Here is a 19,330-nt window from a genome sequence, read left to right as displayed (position 1 = left end):
AGTCTATTTTCACAGGTAACTGAAAAAAAGCTGCACAAAAAACTCATGAAATACAAATAAATGAGTTTTTATTAGTCAGGCCATATTTAGACGTTATGTCAGTCAATACAGTTCCCCTTAAAGAAACAAGAAGAGATGTACAGTAACAGAAAGTCCGCATAGAAAATCAGACTCACAGAGAAAAAGTAATGCCATGCAGTGCTGTTTGTCTTTTTTTATGTTAACACTGAGGCACGCCAAAGTCTGAAATGTTTAAATGGCTCTAATGTTTGTATCTGTGCATAGAAAAAGACTCCTTGTGTTAACAGTTGTTTATTTTCATAATGAACAATAATTAGAGGCAGACATAAGAATAGATGATTGTGGGAAAATGAAGAAGCAAACAGTAAGAAATAGATATGTTATATTCAGATATAAATTAATGAACAATTGCATTATATGAGAGGCGTAATTCAAATAGTGGTGCTCTTTGTTACTTTTGGTGATTTCATTTAGTTAAACACATGTGCTCAACTTGTGGAAAAAAATACCCATAATGCATAGAAAGAGAAATATAACAGTACTAGCCAGCTAGCTGTTTCCACTCACGTATCCCTAATATCCGTGTTATATTTATTGAGGCTCTGAGGTTGCCATAGTGACAACATTGCTGTGGTTGCATTATAAGTGACAACACCATAGATATATTGATTATGGCCGTTTCTTTCATCAGTCTGCACCAAAGGTAGACTGATTAATTAATAAAGCTGTAAAATGAAACTTTTAATTCTATCTTCTGAACTAACTTTTATCTTTGAATATAATAAATGTTAAATACCAACACTAAAGCCTGACTTAGACTGAATTATTATAGATGCTACATATACTGTTACCTTTGTCTTTGATTCCCCATAAAAACAATGCTTCTCAAACTCAAGGGCTTTTCCTGGCAGTGTACACAATTAAACAACAAATAAAGAGTGCTTTCAATGGATGCTACCAAGATTTATGTATTCAGACAACTAAATGACATGTAAAGTATAAAAAGTGATGATATGTCCTCTATTTGTAATAAACAAGTGCTTGGCTGATTCAACACCATGACCCTAAATTACAAGGTACACCTTTAGAAACTTAAACAAACAGCACAAGAGATCACAGGTAAGTACAGTAAGTTGACGTGCCAGTAGACACTGATAGTGAAAAAGGAAGTGCATTGTATTCTGACTAGAAAAAAGTGTTTGGCAGCAACAAGAAACTGTGCTTCAGATAAAGAAATCACGTAACACAATTTGGAAATACGTCACATCTGCGAGAGCGAGAGAGAGAGAGTATACAGATACAGTTCTACAGTCCAGCACTTCTGCACCTTTTTAAGCGTTTGGATATTCAGACTTAAAGCCTGTACCAGTGATACTGCATTTTACAAATAATCAAAACTTGACTGATCACTATTTTACATGCCATGTTGTGTGTTTGTAATGTTTAGTGTATTTTTCCTAACCTTCATTGTTGTCCATTTATGGTGGCAGACTCTTGTTTTAGATGTTTAATGTATCACACTGAACATCGGTTCTGCACTAGTCTGGACTTAAACTGTTTTAAGTCACAATAATGAAACAGGGGGAAAAATGCTTTGACTTTAAAATGTTTAATATCTTCCCCAAAGCCCAATAATTAAAAAGTGTGCCACGAATCAATTCATGTCCTGAATCAGCTAACGTTAACACAATTTATTTCCAGCAAGTTGACACTTAATTTCCCAGATCCACTTAGTTTGAACTAATCCGACAGCATCCAATCAAGTTGCAGGAAAGAACCACAAAGAACTAATGTTGCCTTGTTCGTACGTTTGGTGAAGAGCACATTACGACCTGTTTAGGACTTGGAACTTGACTGCCTGTCTTGACTTGAGACTTTCACATAAAACAATAACTTGGTCCAACTTCTGCAGCATGCATTAAAAATGATCAGCAATAATATAACTAAAAACACTGGGATGGAACTTTAAGGGGGTATGGGTGTATTTGTGGAAGTATTTGGGGGGATGTTGCGGTGCATTAATTAACTCAAATTTCTAGTTTCTTTTTCATGACAAGCTTGTACAGGATCTGGTAGCCATCATCCCAGGCGTACAGCAGCTGCTCCTGAGGGTTATACTTCAGACTGGAGTGGGCTCCGTAACGCTTTGGAAAGTAAATCAGTGGTGCTTCCTCGTTGGTCACCATACCGTTGACATCGTACACACACTGGACACGAGAGCGACCGGGCTGCTTGGTGTTGTACACCACATACAGAGTGCCGCAGATGACGAAAGCCGCCTCTGCGTTCTCTCTCGGACAGTTTGTGTCCCACATTTGCTCGATGTCCAGCGAGTTGGCGTCCATTTTAGCCAGAGAGATGTGCCTCTCATTCTGCCGTGTGGCATAAATGGCCCACAGGCCTTCCTCGTCCACAGCCAGGTCCATCAGCGTCTCAGGGGTCAGGCCGTACACTGGGACATGGTCCTGCACTGGGAACACTGCGCTGTCTGTCACAGAGCTGTTCTTCATGTCATATTTAACGACCATTATCTCTTCAACCTGATTTATGTAATACGCGTGATTGTTGTAGACCACATGGCCAGTTCCCCTCCAGGAAGACGGCAGCCTCAGGGTCTTGGACAAAGACATACCCAGAGAGCGGGTGAAGTCTTGCACAGTCGCAAACTCGTGGATAGTGTCTTCATCTGTCCCGTTAAATATGTAGACCTTCTCAGAGCCCCTGCTGGTGTCTTTGGTCCACATGCCCTTTGGCCCTCCTACTCGCTTCAAGATCTTCATGGCTTTTACGCTGGAGATCATGTCGCTGCAGTCTGAAAACGAGAGAGTGACAGACTTTACATGATGGGCGACACTCTCCAACAAAGGTCATGTCATCATTTAAAGGTCCAGTGTGTAACATTTCGCAGAATCTATTGGCAGAAATAATGTTCCAAGGTATGTTTTCATTAGTGTGTACTCACCGGAAATTAAAAATTGATTTGTTTTTGTTACCTTAAAATGAGTCTGCAATGTTAAACCGCCATGTTTCTACAGTAACATAGAACGGACAAACCAAACACTGGCTCTAAATTGGGCCTTCTGTGGGCCACTGTATTTTCTTCTACACAATTGGGTGGCTGAGCGGCAACTTCACCACTAGATGCCACTAATTCCTACACATTGGTCCTTTAAATATATCAGAACTGTTTTTAAATGAATTGCTTGATTTGCTTTTAGGAAATACACTTGTTTGGTTTCTCGCCAACAGTTAGACAAGAGGATCAGTACCAGTTTTATATCGGTCTGTGCATTGTCAGACAGGAGATGGTTAGTTTACTGTCGTAGCTGTGAATGTTGTCAACAACCAGCCGAGCCAAGAGGACAAATAGTCCTAAACTAAAACCACAACCTGTTGTTTTTATATTTGGGGTTTTTGTATAGATAAAACAAAAGAATTGTTGATCCAGTTTAGCTGTTTCCTGTATTCAGTTGTATGCTAAGTTACGATAACCAGCTCCAGCTTCATATTTAACAGATGGATGTGAGAGTAGTATCAATCTTATCATCTAACTCTTAAACAAATAAGCATATTTCCCAAGATTTATTAAACTAGTCATTCAAGTAATTTGGGGTTCAAAGGTCAAGTCAAGGTTAAGTAGAGTTTACTGACAGACCCAGGATCTACAATAAAGCTTGTCTTATTTGTTCCTGTTATATAAAGATATGTATAAATATTTTGATTTTTCATTAAACCATTTACTTCTTGTGTCTCCCATAAAGAAACATCTGTGTTTATGTTTCTCCACTCATTTATTTAGGTTTTTCTTACTAATTTCATTTTCTTATTATCGACAAATTCCAAGAAAATATCCAAACTGAGAGGATAAGAGAGGGTGTGTGAAGCACTTTGTGTTACATGTTGTGTGTATGAAAATTGTTACACAAATAAAGTCTGATTGATTGATTAACTGATATATATATATAATTTGACTGAAAATACAGTGATGTATAAACCGGTCGTCTTACTGTCTCAGTGCAGTTTAAGCACATTAAACCTCACCTGATAGTTTTGAATACTTGGCCTTCTGCTTCTCCTGCACCATCGTCACCTGCTGCTCTATCAGCTTGTCGTCCACGTCCACACACGGCTGAGCTCCGTTCTGAGTCTCCAGGTAGTCCAGCTCACGCTCAACCCGGTCCACTCGGGTCCCCACACCGTCCAGATTCGTTCTCAGTATCTCTTTCTCTTTATCCAGGTTCTCCAGCTGGGAAACCATTTGTTGCTTCAGCTCCCGCAGCTCTGAGGCATAGCGGGTGGTCTGTTCATGCCACAAAGAGATCCGGTCCTGTTTTAAAAAGAAGGTGACAAAGTTTAGCTAAGTCTGAATTTTCACACAATCGGAAATGATTGCATCTTACCTGTTTGTATTTCAGTAATGTGAGCAATACACGGGTATTTGTTTTACAGGAACTGTAAATATAGCTTTAGAAAAACTCTGAATAGGCCATAATTTAATGTTCTTTGCAGGCTTGGGAAATAGTCTGGGACATAAGAGCATAATAAGAAGGAAAATCATCCTTCAAACAACCAGGTTCAGCCCACACGTGGCAAGTATCCACCCTGCTCGAATGTCCTTTAGCAAAACACTAAACCCCATGAGCTCACTCTGTGGCAGACCCTGACCTCTGACCCCACTGCGGAGGTGACTGGGAGATGTGGATGAATATCTTGAGAGAGTTTTTGCTCTCTCTACTATAAAAATACTATAGACCTTAGAGTTTTTAATCTTTTCATACAAAACAAAACCACAATATTGAAATAGAATAACTGAATGACCAGATCCCCACAGTGAACAATTACTGGTCTTTTAACTGTTCCCTAAATGTATTATATATATTATATATATCCATCACAAATATTAGTTTCCACACAGGCAATAAATGCTCTGAAACATGTTTAATATGGCATATGTTTGAATCATGAATCATAATTATAATTTACCTGATCATCATGATAACTGTCACTCTTTAATCCAATATAGCACAACTCTTTTAAAAAAAACCTGCTTTTATATCATTTTAGGATTTTTCATAATGTAACTTTTACAAACTGCAGTTTTTGTACACACTGTGTCATTCTGACATCATACATACATATCTGGACCAATCAAACGTTTAAACTTTCTTTTTACCTCAGTCTCTTTACCCAGACAAGAAGCCCATAATCCCTATACATTTCAGAGAGCTGTATCTCAGCATTTTCCTCAGGATTTGCCCACATCTGCATTCCATTGCCTTTGCCCTGTCCCTGGAAGTTTCCTTTCAGAGGGACTCTGGAGCACAGGGCTCGGCAGGGAGGTAAAGTGTCTCTTACCTCAATAGCAAGCAGCCTCCGCTCCAAGTAGTCAATCAGTGCTTGGTGCTGAGCAGTAGCAAAGCAGGCCAAAGTAACCAATACAACAAGTCCTCTCATTTTGAGTCAGCTTGGTCTCTTCAGCTCCTGTAAAATTTGGACTGGAGCTCAGTGAGAGAGTGTGGAGGAGCCAGCAGATTCCCAGAGGTGGGCTGGAATGTTTTACTAAGCTGTCTGGGAGGAGCCAAAAACATCTGGTAGATGGAAGCGTGCAGTCTCTAAGAGAGACAGTGGTTTTTATTTCTACTTCAGCTTTCACCTGATTGACAAACTGAAAAATATGTAGTCTGATGTTTGAATGCACGTATGGCTTTGAGGGAGTCGGACGTTTTTAATTTAAAACACAGGATGTTAATGTGGCGCAGGACCACAAGTTACGTAGGAGGAAGTGTAATGTAAGTGGGAGTCTGTGAGGCACTGTCTCCTTAAGGAGAAGACCATGTGAACTGTGGATTTTAAGCAACTTCAAACCCATGTTTTAAACTCTCCAAAAGAGTAATAATGAAAAGTTCTGCGGAACACAAGATGAGCTCTGCAGACTGATTTAATTCTCTTTCTGAGCTCTAAACCAAACTGATATCTGTAGTTTGATCTAATGTGCATCATCTGACAGGACACGGGGCGGCTGTGGCTCAGGTGGTAGAGTGGGTTGTCTAGTATTCTAAAGGTTCCTGGTTTGATTCTCAGCTCCCTGTCTTGAAGTGTCCCTGGGCATTTTGATGACTATTTATTAGATGATGATTATTAGATCTGATAATTTTATTAATCCCCAGAAGGGAAACTAGTTTGATTGCCATGAGTCACAAGAGGTCTCATCTTAGGGTCACATCTGACGACACACTGCACACAGCAACACTTGTAATGCTCGCACACAAGCTGACACATATTAGACAAGGGTATTAGTGTTGCTCATGAGACCATTAAATTAAAAAACAATGTATTTGATACATTTGATCATTTAATAGCTCTAAAAACGGGCCCAATACAATGGGCAATAAATGTAATGAAACCTTATATATTATGTCAGAAAACTTCTTCAAACATCTTCAGAAACAGGTTTCACGCGTCGTTCAAAGGTTTTACAGCTGTGGGCACAAAAGACCTTCAGAATCTGTTCTGCGAAGCATCTTAATATCTTCAACTAGTCTCTCAATACACTTTTTACAATAAACACTAAACAGCCTCTAAACCGATTATTGAACCAGTCTTTTTGATGAATTAGTTTATTTTTCTTCTATCATTAATAATAATAATAATAATCAATAATGCTGTTACACTAAAATACATGGCATAAAATAACCTTGAGGATCCATCTGAAGTAGCAAGCCGTGACCATTCATGTTGAAATGTAATGAGTGGTGGAAAAGCCATAGCGCTGGAAAGAATCTATTAATAATCAAAATAATATGTGAAACTTATGTAAGAAGTTTATTTTAGAAATTCATCATTCATTCAGTATTTTTTGGTCATGTTACAGCATGTCTTCAGCCGTCCTTGTACACAGGAATAGTTGTAATAGTGGGTTTATGTCCATAGCGCAGCAAAAACAGTAGTTAGTCTGGCTACTGGTGAATTACTAGGGAAATGGGCAATAGGGATAACGCTGTCTCTGGTCTCACTTGTAATTATAAAAGCACCTTGTGTTACAAAAGTCGGAAATTACATCACTGCACACCTCTGTTTCAACAGGTTTTACTGTGTTATTCTAGTTCGCTTTAAAACAGGCTGTAGTTAATCCCAGCATACTCTTGCTCTCCCTTTGAGTTCTACAAGGTTTTTAGTCAGTTACTTTTGGCTGTTTTCAACTATATGACATAATTTCCGGCAGAGACACATTTGTGCAGACACAGACATAAAGTGTTTGTATAAGTTTGCTGTAGGTGCAGTCTGACTTTCATTCATGCTCTCGCTTGTATGATTATATGTAAATTTCCCCTGAGCATTATGGGTCATCAATTATGCAAATCAAAACAGTATTATTTTAAGTATAAACACTGAACTAGATGAACTAATACTATGGAATTGTATTGAATGTCTACATACACACAGTTTATTAACTGATCAAACCAGGACCTCTTCCTCTGGATAAAGGAATATAAAAGTCAGCTTTAAAGATATTTACTTACATTGGGGGGGAATCAGGCTGTCTGAGGGGCAGGAGCAAAAATAAATAAAAAGGTTGCGGCACCAGCACAAAGAAAGTCATAATGCATTCATGGTGAAACAGTTCCAATCCCTTTTCATCACATTTTCTCCACTAGAAGTGCACACTTATCCACCAGAGACAAAACTTGTCGCCATTTTTTTTTTCAAATGTGGCATCTTGACATCATCAGGGTTATTTTTTTCAGACTTACGAAGAGCTTCCTCCAGAGCCACAGATATAGATGGGTGACAATTTAAAGGAAAAACCAACACAAACCTCCTAGTCTCTGCAACACTCTTCATTCTCTCATTCAGTTTATTCACATCATTTCCATTCTCATCGAACCATTTAATGACTCCTCGTGTCCTGTATGAAAGCATCTGCGTTTGTCATGTTTCTCAACTGATTCATTCAGGTTTTTCCTTTAATTTGTCACCCGTCTGTATGTAGAGGCGGCTGCTCATGACAAATAAACTGAACTTCATGTTTAAAACACCAAAGCCCTGCTGTGATGGGCAGAAGAATAAGGGATCGAACTAAAAACCACAGAGAATTTAAGGTTTTAACAATGTACATGTACATGTACATTTTTATGTAATTTTATGTGTACATCAAAAGTTAAATTAAATGCTACCAAGTTAAATTTCCATGAGATCATACTAAGCCCAGGGAGATGTGTGTATATGGATCAACTTAGAATAGTGTAGCCCTGACTACCAGTGAGCTCTAGTGACACATTTTTTATATCCGAGGATCTTTTTCTGGCCCAAGTCATTTCCTCCTACCAACAGTAGTCTACTGTACAGTGTTATGACTCATTTGTAAATCTCATCTTCATACATATGAATTACACCACTAATGCTGTTGCTGTTCAATGCTTCTACGACTAAAGATCCAGTATATTAGTCATCGTTTACAATATGGTCATTGTAATTCATGGTAGTGTGAGGTGAGTTTATGACTTCTCTTTATCTGAATTTGCGCCATCATTGGTTGAGGTTTGTTTGTATAAGGACGTGTTTATTTGAATATGAAGCTTTTTTTATTATTATTCATTTGGTTTTCATTTTATTTTTAAAAAATGAGTATACAGACAAAAAGACAAAACACAAAATTAGACTGTTCTTTTGCTTTACTTTTGTAAAAACAGGATAAGATGACTAGTAAATGACATGATTGAAAGGTTATATTATGGTAGTTTCTAACAAACCAGTATGTGCGAGTATGTGAGTTCATGTGGTGTGTATGAAAATAACTTCTGTGAAGTCGGGGAGGGCGGGTCAACTAACAAAGCTCCTCTTGTTAGTTCAGAGAATTCACACAACAAACATTTGTTACTTACTATTAAACATTCTCTTGTGTTCTTACATACATGTGATTATATGTAAGTATTATGTAATTTACAGAGAATAGTAAAAAGAAATTCCTAATATTTGTTAAATAACTAGTAAAGGTGTGAAGACATATTCAGTCTGTTCATTCACGTCATCAATCATAACACATGATTCTCCCTACATTGTGGTACATGGCTGTTCTGTTCCTGGTATCAGGCTATTTGGTATCAGATCGGAACCAAATTTTGTGGTATTTTCCACACCCAGTAACAGCAGATTGTCTTTGATGTGACTTAGTTTTTCTGCCAATTTAGTCTTGGACTTCTATAACATTGTGCAACTCACAATGAACACTTAAAAGAAAAGATCAAAATCGTGCAGCAGAGTCAGAGATATTGTTTTTTTAGTTTTTTATTTAAAGGCACTAAAGCCTCAAGCAGAGATGTGGAGCGGGCTACAGAGGTTTGGTAATCTCACTTCTTTCTAGCTCCACACCCCCAGCTTCTTTAAATTTTCAAACTTGTCTTCAAAAGTCTTCAGCCCCAAGTGACCCTGACTCGAGTGACATTAAATTAAGTTCACACAGCTCCCTCTGAATCCACAAAAGCTTTTACAGAACTTTTTTCAACCCCAACAACAGTTTCACTTCAAACAAATGCATGCAATTTTGTATTTAGTTGATCAAAACTTCTTTTTGCAGTGCCAGAGTCACACACAACTAGGCCTAACCTCACAGTGTAAGTGTTAGTGTGTGTATGTGTACTAAAAATAAAGCTTGGTTACTTTTGCTACTATGGCTATTACAACTACTACTACTAATAATATTATTATTAATTAGACAAGTCATTATCTTCATGCCCAACAATTATATTAATGTGTTATAATTTACCATTCTTCTAAAAGCTCATTAACACTTTATAGAGCTTTATATATTATATATCTATCTACCCATAGCTGTAGATATTTCCTTATATGGTGCGAATTGCTACAGGGCAGAGTGGGCTGGAAGATGTATATGATGGTGCTGTGTGTGTCTGTGTGCATTTGAATATGAGTCAATCCTTTTTTTCCAGCACATTTGCCTACAGGATTTTGTGTCTTCCTCAGTGATTGGGCAGAACTCAGTGAAAGTTCTGAAACATGCAAACACAGGCAAATGTTTTAGGGGCACAAAGGGGAAGAGAGGGATGAGGGCCTCGTTTTATCAAATAGAAAAATCAGCTGTTGGACAATCATAAAGGCTCGCAGGAAAGTCTTTAATCAAAAACAACAGGTATGTTTTGTTTGATAACAAATACAATTTGAGATTTTAACATGTTCTCTTTAGGTTTCTATTTCAGTCGGCTAAATCTTATTTTGTGCAGTTTATCGAGTGAAAAAGACTAAAGATGAAAACTTTTTGAAGCAATGTCAACAATGTCTGTGTGTATACAAGGAAATTGTATTTAATGCTCCAAAAAATGTATGCCGTTGGTGTTTTGCATTAGTGATTTGATAATAATTTCCTGTTCCAGAAAAGGAAAAAACAAGCAACAAAAGTGTCATTTTTGCATCCGAGCAACATGGAGTACACATTCAGAGCAGTAACTCACACCCCTGGGATTATAATCTGGAGAATTGAGGTAATTTGTTCTAACAGTTCTTGCTGCAATAGTGAATGTGGACTGAAACTTTCCTGAATCAGTTGTTAGGTTTCACGGTAAAAAAGAAAGAAACAACAGTCTGCTACTACAGGAGGAAAAGACTCAAACAGCAGTGATGTAAAAAAAAGAATGAACAAGATTGAGAAATACCAGTTTTCGATATGACGAAGAGTTTTTGTGGTTGATATAAAAACTGAAATGGACACCTTCTTCTCTGTCTGCAACAGAAAATGGAGCTGGTACAAGTCCCAGAGAAATCTTATGGAAACTTTTATGAGGGTGACTGCTACATACTTCTGTCTGTAAGTCTGAGAAGGTGACTAATGAATCATTGTGGTTTTGGATGCCAGGGCTGCTTGTTTGTTTAGCAAAGCCCACTGTTGTATTTACAGACTTATTAATGTATTTTGCATAATGCAGAAGGAACAAAATGCTTGTAGTACATCAGACAGCATCACATACACACACACTGTTTTCTCCAGACTCAGAAGGTGAGCAGCTCTCTGTGTTATGATATCCACTACTGGATCGGCTCACAGTCCACTCAGGATGAACAGGGTGCAGCCGCTGTTTACACCATCCAGCTCGATGAGTTCTTGGGTGGCACTCCGGTCCAGCACCGCGAGGTCCAGAACCACGAGTCCGATGCCTTTAGGGGCTACTTCAAACACGGAATAATGTGAGTTAAATGTCCCCCACACTAGGCCACCATTTCTACACAGTAAACCATACAAATCATCATCCTGTTCTTGTTCAGCTTTAAGAAAGGTGGAGTTGCAACAGGTATGAGGCACGTTGAGACCAACACATATGATGTGAAGAGACTGCTTCACGTCAAAGGGAAGAAAAGGGTGATTGCAAAGGAGGTGAGCCCCTGCTTCACAGCGGTTATGTAACATTTTAGGACAGAGAAAGAGTGCTTTATGCTTTAATTTGTTTCAGGTGGAGATGAGCTGGAAGAGCTTCAACCTCGGAGATGTGTTTTTGTTGGACATTGGCAAGACCATTGTTCAGTGGAACGGACCCAAGAGTAACAAACAGGAAAAGCTTAAAGTAAGATTTCTGTGACTGTGTGGGTGCTTGTGTGTACTGCTGGGTTCACAATTCACATTATTTCACTCCTATCAACTTATTTTTCAATAATCTTACCAGTAAATACATCTGCACCTTTATTTTCCAGCGTACAATAATAACATTACAATAACTTTACCTTGTTATTGTTATTTAAAGGACACTTGCTTTGCTTTAGGTATTTCTGTTTTCAAGTCTAGTCTTCTATCTGGATGCACATGATAGTCTAACAGTAACTGGGTGCTTTCTGTCCTGCCCTCACCAGATCCAAATATGATCATTAAACCTTTATGGAAATTTGTAGGAGTACACATTCAAAGCTCATTTCATTCTTCTTGCAAAAAGGCTGGAGGCTCTGAATGATTCATTACCACACCACACACAAAACTATATAACAGCACAGCAGTGAGGTCTGAAACTTTTAGGCTGATAATGTTCTTATTCTAGGTGTTTGCATCATATTGTTTACCACACATAGTAAGTAAGTTAAATAAGTTCAGACATATTTAGCCATTAGTTAGCTTACATCTTCATCCAAGTTAAATGTCATAATAATTCCATTATAAGATGGGATTTCTTTTTAAACTTAAAAGTTTCTGACAAAGCCACATTGGAAGTTCACGATGAAAAGCAGATAAAATTAGTAGTTGGTCAACTTAGATATAACAAACTATAAAAAAAACTACCTATTACGTATAACTTAAATTGGTTCTCCAATAATTTAATGTTGCATTTCTACAAAGTTGAGAGGCAAGAGACAGATTAAAAGAGCCAGAGATATGCTGACTTTAAGAGATAAAAGTGGATCCTACATTTCCCATAAAGCAAGTTAATGGTATCTTTTGTAATACTTTCCCTGCTTGGTAAACATCTCACATATCACTTTTAAATTCTGTAGTACATTTCTTTTTTCCTTACATTCAACATCTGGTACTGATTTTTAATTTGATGCCTGAGATTTCAGAATTGTGTGTGTTTTTCTTTGTTGTACCTCTGATTCTCAGGGCATGTTGTTAGCCAAAGACATCCGAGACAGAGAGAGAGGAGGTCGGGCAGAGATTAGAGTGATCGAGGGTGAAGCAGAGAGCAATTCTCCTCAGAACATGGAGATCCTGAATGGTGCTCTTGGAGAAAGGACCTCCAAGCTGATGGATGGACCTCCAGATGAAACTGCTGACCAGGAACAAAAGTCAAAACTCACCCTCTACCAGTGAGCTGCTCCCTGACCGTGATGAGGATTCATCCATGTGTAGTTGAAGTGTCGTATGTTTCTTCATTATTTGTTTGTGTCTTCATTTCAGTGTGTCAGATGCAGATGGTCAGATGAAGGTCACAGAAGTCGCTACCAGACCACTGACTCAGGATCTCCTCAATCATGATGTGAGTTAGTGGATACACTATATATTATGGCTACAATCAAGATGGATGCCAGTGCCACTATAAAACTTGGTGTGGTTTTATTACTGTATTGCTAAAGGCCTTCACCTCTTGAGACTGGACTGCTCTTTGGACTTAAACCAGTCAAGGAGGTGAAGATAAAATAGTCAGATGGTATGAAATTATTTAGTCATGTATATTTAATGTAATTATCTCTTTAGGACTGCTACTTCCTGGATCAGGGAGGGACGAAGATCTTTGTGTGGAAGGGGAAGAAAGCGAACAAAGCTGAAAGACAGGCTGCTATGGGCAGAGCTTTGGTGAGTTACTGTACGGAGACTGCCCATTGTTCCCACAGCCCGTTATTCTGAACCCCCTAATAGTCCCGAAAAATGTCCCATTGGACAATTTTGGTCATGAAAAATATACCAACCAAGTGTGTAACACAAACTTTTAACGCTTAGACGAGGCAAAATGTGAAACTGAAACGGTGCAACTTCATGAAGAGTATGTTTTTTTTGAGCAATGAGCCTTCAGAGCAGTGGGCAATTGTTTTCAGACTAAAAGACCGTCCGAACAATGGCACGGCCCAGTCACTACATCAGACTGCCACATGTATTCTTAGCCTGTGTTTGTTTGCTCTTGCATGCCGTTACAGGTGAAATTTATTGCAGAACTGTTGAATTAGACTGCAGTAGGTGTACCTAATAAACTGACAACTAGGTTTATTTCATAAGTTGTTTCTGACTGGCTGTTATAGGAGTTCATCAAAGCTAAAAACTACCCAATCACTACAAATGTGGAGACGGTAAACGACGGGGCAGAGTCAGCTCTCTTCAAGCAGCTGTTCCAGAGCTGGACTGTGAAGGACCAGACTCAAGGTCTGGGCAAAGTGCATACAAGAGGGAAAGTGGGTATGTGTGTTCCTAAATTCACAGTGACTAAAAAAGGACCTATTGCTTCTAATATTTTTTTTATTAAAAACAGTTTCTTTCCAATCAATTATTTTGTTTTGTGACCATATTCTGCTTTAGCTCACATCACACAAGAAAAATTTGATGCCTCTCTGATGCACGTGATGCCAGAGGTCGCTGCACAGGAGCGAATGGTGGACAATGGCACAGGTCAAGTGGAGGTATCTGTGATAATTTAATCTGAATTTACTCTAAGGAAGATCTATCATCTACTGTATGACCAGGTCCCAAAACCGATGACTGAATACTGTCAGTTTCGGCTGTACATTGAGATCAGTGCTAACACAGTGTGCTATATTATAACATAATCACATTTAACATGTTCAGCATGCATGATGATGTTACCATGTTAACTGTGACATGAGTACATGCTAATGTTAGAATGCTAACATGCTATAACATATGTGAAACAGTAGTAAAATTCCTGTTAACATGCTAATCTGTGCCCAACCAGCTGAATCTGATTTGTCATAAAATGGCCACTATACAGAAAATGCACTTGTTGCTTTGTATTTCTTACCAGTAGTACAGAACAGCAAAGTTTGTTCTCCATTCTTCATCCATCCATGTTCTTCTAATGTGTGATGAGCATTACAGCCTCATGGGGTCACTAGTGCACCTACAGACTTTAAATGTAACTGAAACACACAAGAAATAAAGATGGTGCTGATGCTCTGCTCTCTGTGGTTTGTTTGAAACTATAAGCACTTCAGGCCGCAGCAGTTTTCTGCCATTTGTGATTCAGTGTTACCTTTTTGATGAGCCAAGGTGTGGAGAATTGAGAATCTGGAGCTTGCCCCTGTGGACCCTGAATGGTACGGATACTTCTATGGAGGAGACTGCTACCTTATCCTCTACACCTACTTGGTCAACAACAAGAAGTGTTACCTGCTCTATATATGGCAGGTGAGGATTTGCTGTAACACCCAGTGTCTTACATAATAATAATAATAATACGATCATACACTGAAATATAAAGTTAATTACAAGGTTGCTTATAAAAAAGTCTTTCCCTCACTGTCCCTGCTTTGGACTTATCTCTGTATTATATGATGAAATTTACTTCACCACGTATTATTTCAGGGGCGACATGTGTCACAGGATGAACTGGCAGCCTCAGCATTTCAGGCTGTGGACTTGGATCAGAAGTATGGTGGTGAGCCAGTTCAAATGAGAATAACAATGGGCAAAGAACCAAGACACTTTATGGCGATTTTCAAGGGTAAAATGGTCATCTTTGAGGTACGACTGTTGACTATATTTAAAATCACTTCTTTGGAAACATTCTGCTTCATTACATTCTACAGGCTTTTCAATACGATGATTATATTCTCTACTTACAGGTGTTTACAGTTTTTATGACAGTACAGAAGATTTTTTCTTTCTTCTGTTAGGGGGGCACGTCTAGAAAAGGGTCTTCTGATCCAGAACCACCGATAAGGTTGTTCCAGGTCCACGGTTATGACCCATCCAACACAAAAGCCATTGAGGTTCCAGCGCTGGCCACCTCTCTCAACTCCAATGATGTGTTTTTACTAAGAAGCCAATCAGGAATGTATCTGTGGTGTGGAAAGGTAAAGATGTTAACATCAGATAGAGAAACTGAACTAACAATAGAATACAATACTTTTTGTATTTTATGTATTTAAGTATGTCAACATTTGTGTTTCTGCAGTTACAGAAAGGTAGAACATATAGAAATAATGGCCAAAAGTATTTAGAAACTTTTGTACACTTCCTCTTTTCATTTTTTTAACTACGCACCTCAGACATTTAAACCTTAATGCTCCAGAGTACAATGATATTTAATTAAATTAACATTTTGGAGAAGACCCTTTTCTGTGTCAACATGACAACGCCCTGACAACTGGCCTGTACAGAGCCCTGACCTCAGCCCCATCAGACACCTTCGGGATGGACTGAGCCAGGCCTTATCGCCCAGCATCAGTACCTGACCTCACTGATGCTCTTGGGGCTGAATGGGAACAAATCCCTGCTGCTAGGATCAAAACTCTACTGGAAAGTCTTCCCAGAAGAATGGAGAATATATTGTTATTCAGTTGTATATGGGGTGTAATGTCTGGGTGTCCACATACTTTTGATCATAAAGTGTACTATACCAAGACAGGAAGGACCTGGTTCAAGCCTGTCTGGCAGCAAACATCTGCCCTGTGGAAGTTTTCTTTGGTCAAACTATTTTGATCAAATTAGGTCGTAATGTCCATGACAAAATAGCTCACCGCTTTTTGTCACCAGGGATCGAGTGGAGATGAGAGAGCCATGGCAAAGGAGGTGAGCTCTGTGATTGCCCAGAACTCCCAGAGAGGCTCTGAGGAGATTGTGGCGGAGGGTCAGGAGCCCATTGAATTCTGGGAGTTGCTTGGAGGGAAAGCTCCCTACGCCAGTGACAAGAGGTGATGATGACACAAATATGATGCTAATATTTACAAATGAGCTTTGTGAGTGTTACAGCGACAGTAATGCACTTGTTGACTGCAGATTACAGCAGATGGTTTCAGACCACCAGCCACGCCTGTTTGAATGCTCAAATAAGACGGGCCGCTTCATCGTGACCGAGGTGACTCAGTTCACGCAGAACGACCTCTATGAGGATGATGTCATGCTGCTGGACACATGGGACCAGGTACGAGGTGTTTGTGATGAATGTATATGTATTTATATATATTCATACTGCCATGTTACTTAGGTAAATCTTAATTGAGTTAAATCCATTCTGGCTTTTTCTCATGGTTGGTTTCAGCTGTTTCTCTGGATCGGTAAAGATGCCAATGAGGTAGAGCGTAAAGAAGTGGTGGTCACGAGCCAAGAGTACCTGCGCACCCACCCGGGGATCAGAGACCCGGACACCCCCATCGCCATGATCAAGCAAGGATTCGAGCCACCCACCTTCACTGGGTGGTTCACAGCCTGGGACCCCTCCAAATGGAGCGTGAGTGTTTAGAAATAGAGAATCAACTTGTACATTGATGAGTGACAAACATACATTGACTAACATGTCCTTCTTGTAGGGAGGAAAGAGCTACGAGGACTTGAAGAAGGAGTTGGGAGATGAAGTGTCCCCTGTTAATGTTCCAACTGTAACTATAAGTCATTTTCATTTTTTGAGCTTTTTAGGGAACAGACATTGTGTCTGATACAGTGGTTAGCAACATTTTACTGTTCTTCTTCATGCACAGGTTACATTTGGGATAAAGTTAATTAGGTTATATATATATATGTAATTTACTGCCACTGTCAGTCACTGTACTAGAGCGCTACAGCCCACCAAACTCCATTTACAAAAACACTAATTTTACCTTGCAGACACACTTCAAGCTGGATGGAAACTGGATAAAACTCACCAAAACCATCTTTGTTAGTCTTTCTACTGCTGTTGTCAAACATTGAATATGTATAAGAAGTCAGTAGTCAAAAACTTGCATTAATAAAGTATTCTACTTATCTATCTCCCATCCTCCTTCCAACACTTGACAATGTGTTTTAAGAGTCAATTCAAAGCCACAACAATAAGTGATATATTGATTAAAATATAATACATTGATGAAGAATCTTAACCAGAACTTTAATGTGACTTTATAGGAGCCGAACTGTGTTGAAAGTGAGAAAAGCTTTCAGTGTTTTCCACCCAACGCTTTGGTCAACAAGCTTGCCAGCGAACTGCCTGAAGGTGTTGACCCAACAAATAAAGAGGTAAATGTGTGTGTGTGTGTGTGTGTGTGTGTGTGTTTTGTTATTTTATAGAGTGAAATATAGCCCTCTACTAACAGAAGGTGATGTACTGTATAACTTATGGAAAATAGCACACACTCTATCAAAGTGAAGCTTAATTTGGAGCTTTTAAACATTCACTATTTAACAATCATAAAGTAAAATAAAGCAGTTCCCTCCAAATGCCACATGAAATTATCCAGAGTGGAAATTATGAATTTGGTAGCACTCCATTTTTGGAGGATATTCCTTCAAAGAAAAGCTCAGTTTAAAACCAAGAAAAGATTACTTAATTATATTTTTTTGTTGGAAACCTCATTCTTCATATGTTGAATTGTAAGCCATCTGTGTAGTTATGCTTAGCCAAGCAGCTGTCTCTATTTTCCCTATAATTAGTATGAAATTACGTAGTTAGGAAATTATTAGAAAATGATGGACCCATAAAACAAAACTTTAGCATTATTTGTCTCTAAAGTCTTCAAGTTCAGTTATTATTCAGGAGTCACTCATTTATTAACAGTTAACTTGTTTGAACCATGATGCTTTGCTGCTGTATAGCATCAGTGATAAGATGTTTACCTTGTAGAGCAGATGTGTTCAACACCAACTCAAGTAAAAGAAAACTGCCTTGTTGCTCATTTGTTTTCAGAAACACCTCTCTGACTCTGACTTCAACGCCGTGTTTGGAATCACTAAAGACAACTTTGCGAGTCTGCCGCGGTGGAAACAACTGAGCATGAAGAAAGAAAAGGGGATGTTTTGATTATATATTTTCTGTACTTTGTACACTTGTACTGTTAATAGACAACAGGAGGTCTCTCTTTATCTCTCTACAATTACTGACTTTCCACTTTGGCTCAATCTCCTTATTGAAGACGGGACTAATGTTTGTGTCTTCTCCTTATTGTGAGTCATACTGTTGTTTCTAACCCCTGTAATACAAGTCTTGAATACTTTATTATTTTTTAACCTGTGCTATCTCTTTATATTTGACACCATTTGATGAAGAGGTCTTGGGGTAATATTATGTGTACTGTCAGTATGAGACATTATAAACTGTATTGCTCATTCTGCTGTGTGTGTGTTTCTGTGAAATAACATCATCTCCTCTATATTGAGACATCAGAATAATCCTATGATGAAGAATTTATATCCCTTGTTAAAGTGCAATACAAACTTATATGATAAAAGACCAATTAGACATTAAAAAGTATTTATGAATACCAGAGCTGTAAATGGGTAAAATACATATAATTCAAACTCAGTGTATATAACATTTATGTAACTTTCATTAACTCTGAGCTCACTCATGATAAGATGTATGTTGCCATCTGTTGGACAAATAATGTAACAGCAGGTCAGGCCAAAATATTTCAGGCAAAAGAATTAAAAACTTATTCAAACATCTTGAAAGGGAGAAAGTGACATTTGATTTCAAGTTTATATCCAAACCCTTTAGTGACCACCAAAATTCTCCAGATTTTTAGCATCATAACTGTCCAGATATCTGCGTGGAAAGTGGAAAACTCAAAATAACTAGTTACTAAACTAAACTAGTTCACCCAGTCACTTCACTAACATCTTTACAACAGAAGCGGAAGAGGAGTCTTAATGAATTTCTCCCACATCCCTGCATTTGTT

The 19,330-nt window shown here is 38.5% G+C and overlaps 2 protein-coding genes across 2 annotated transcripts; one reads left to right on the top strand and one right to left on the bottom strand.

Moving 5' to 3' along the window:
- Positions 1-51: 51 nt before the first annotated feature.
- On the bottom strand, positions 52-5,558 carry olfml3b (olfactomedin-like 3b). Its single transcript, XM_035661621.1, has 3 exons — positions 5,377-5,558; positions 4,063-4,348; positions 52-2,833 (listed from the first exon to the last, which is right to left on the bottom strand). The coding sequence occupies exons 1-3, from the start codon at positions 5,473-5,475 to the stop codon at positions 2,049-2,051; spliced, it is 1,170 nt and encodes a 389-aa protein (XP_035517514.1). The 5' UTR covers positions 5,476-5,558; the 3' UTR covers positions 52-2,048.
- Positions 5,559-10,077: 4,519 nt separating this feature from the next.
- avil (advillin) lies at positions 10,078-18,750 on the top strand. The gene is made up of 20 exons (XM_035661619.1): positions 10,078-10,168; positions 10,410-10,517; positions 10,766-10,840; positions 11,021-11,217; positions 11,296-11,404; positions 11,481-11,591; positions 12,614-12,819; positions 12,911-12,989; positions 13,208-13,306; positions 13,747-13,900; positions 14,021-14,121; positions 14,729-14,866; positions 15,044-15,202; positions 15,355-15,534; positions 16,217-16,374; positions 16,460-16,604; positions 16,722-16,910; positions 16,990-17,058; positions 17,561-17,671; positions 18,339-18,750. The coding sequence occupies exons 2-20, from the start codon at positions 10,458-10,460 to the stop codon at positions 18,450-18,452; spliced, it is 2,454 nt and encodes an 817-aa protein (XP_035517512.1). The 5' UTR covers positions 10,078-10,168; positions 10,410-10,457; the 3' UTR covers positions 18,453-18,750.
- Positions 18,751-19,330: the final 580 nt, after the last annotated feature.

The sequence above is a fragment of the Morone saxatilis genome, unplaced genomic scaffold (assembly GCF_004916995.1).
Source record: "Morone saxatilis isolate NCDOM2014 unplaced genomic scaffold, NCSU_SB_2.0 Contig18, whole genome shotgun sequence".
NCBI lineage: Eukaryota > Metazoa > Chordata > Actinopteri > Moronidae > Morone > Morone saxatilis.
This window is presented reverse-complemented; position numbering and strand designations above follow the sequence as displayed.

Coding starts and splice junctions, on each gene's coding strand:
- olfml3b (XM_035661621.1), bottom strand. CDS start 5,475: ATGAGAGGACTTGTTGTATTGGTTACTTTGGCCTGCTTTGCTACTGCT. Junction 4,349..5,376: donor GGAGGCTGCTTGCTATTGAG/GTAAGAGACACT, acceptor TTTTTAAAACAG/GACCGGATCTCTTTGTGGCA. Junction 2,834..4,062: donor CAAGTATTCAAAACTATCAG/GTGAGGTTTAAT, acceptor TCTCGTTTTCAG/ACTGCAGCGACATGATCTCC.
- avil (XM_035661619.1), top strand. CDS start 10,458: ATGGAGTACACATTCAGAGCAGTAACTCACACCCCTGGGATTATAATC. Junction 10,841..11,020: donor ACTGCTACATACTTCTGTCT/GTAAGTCTGAGA, acceptor TGTTTTCTCCAG/ACTCAGAAGGTGAGCAGCTC. Junction 17,672..18,338: donor TTGACCCAACAAATAAAGAG/GTAAATGTGTGT, acceptor ATTTGTTTTCAG/AAACACCTCTCTGACTCTGA.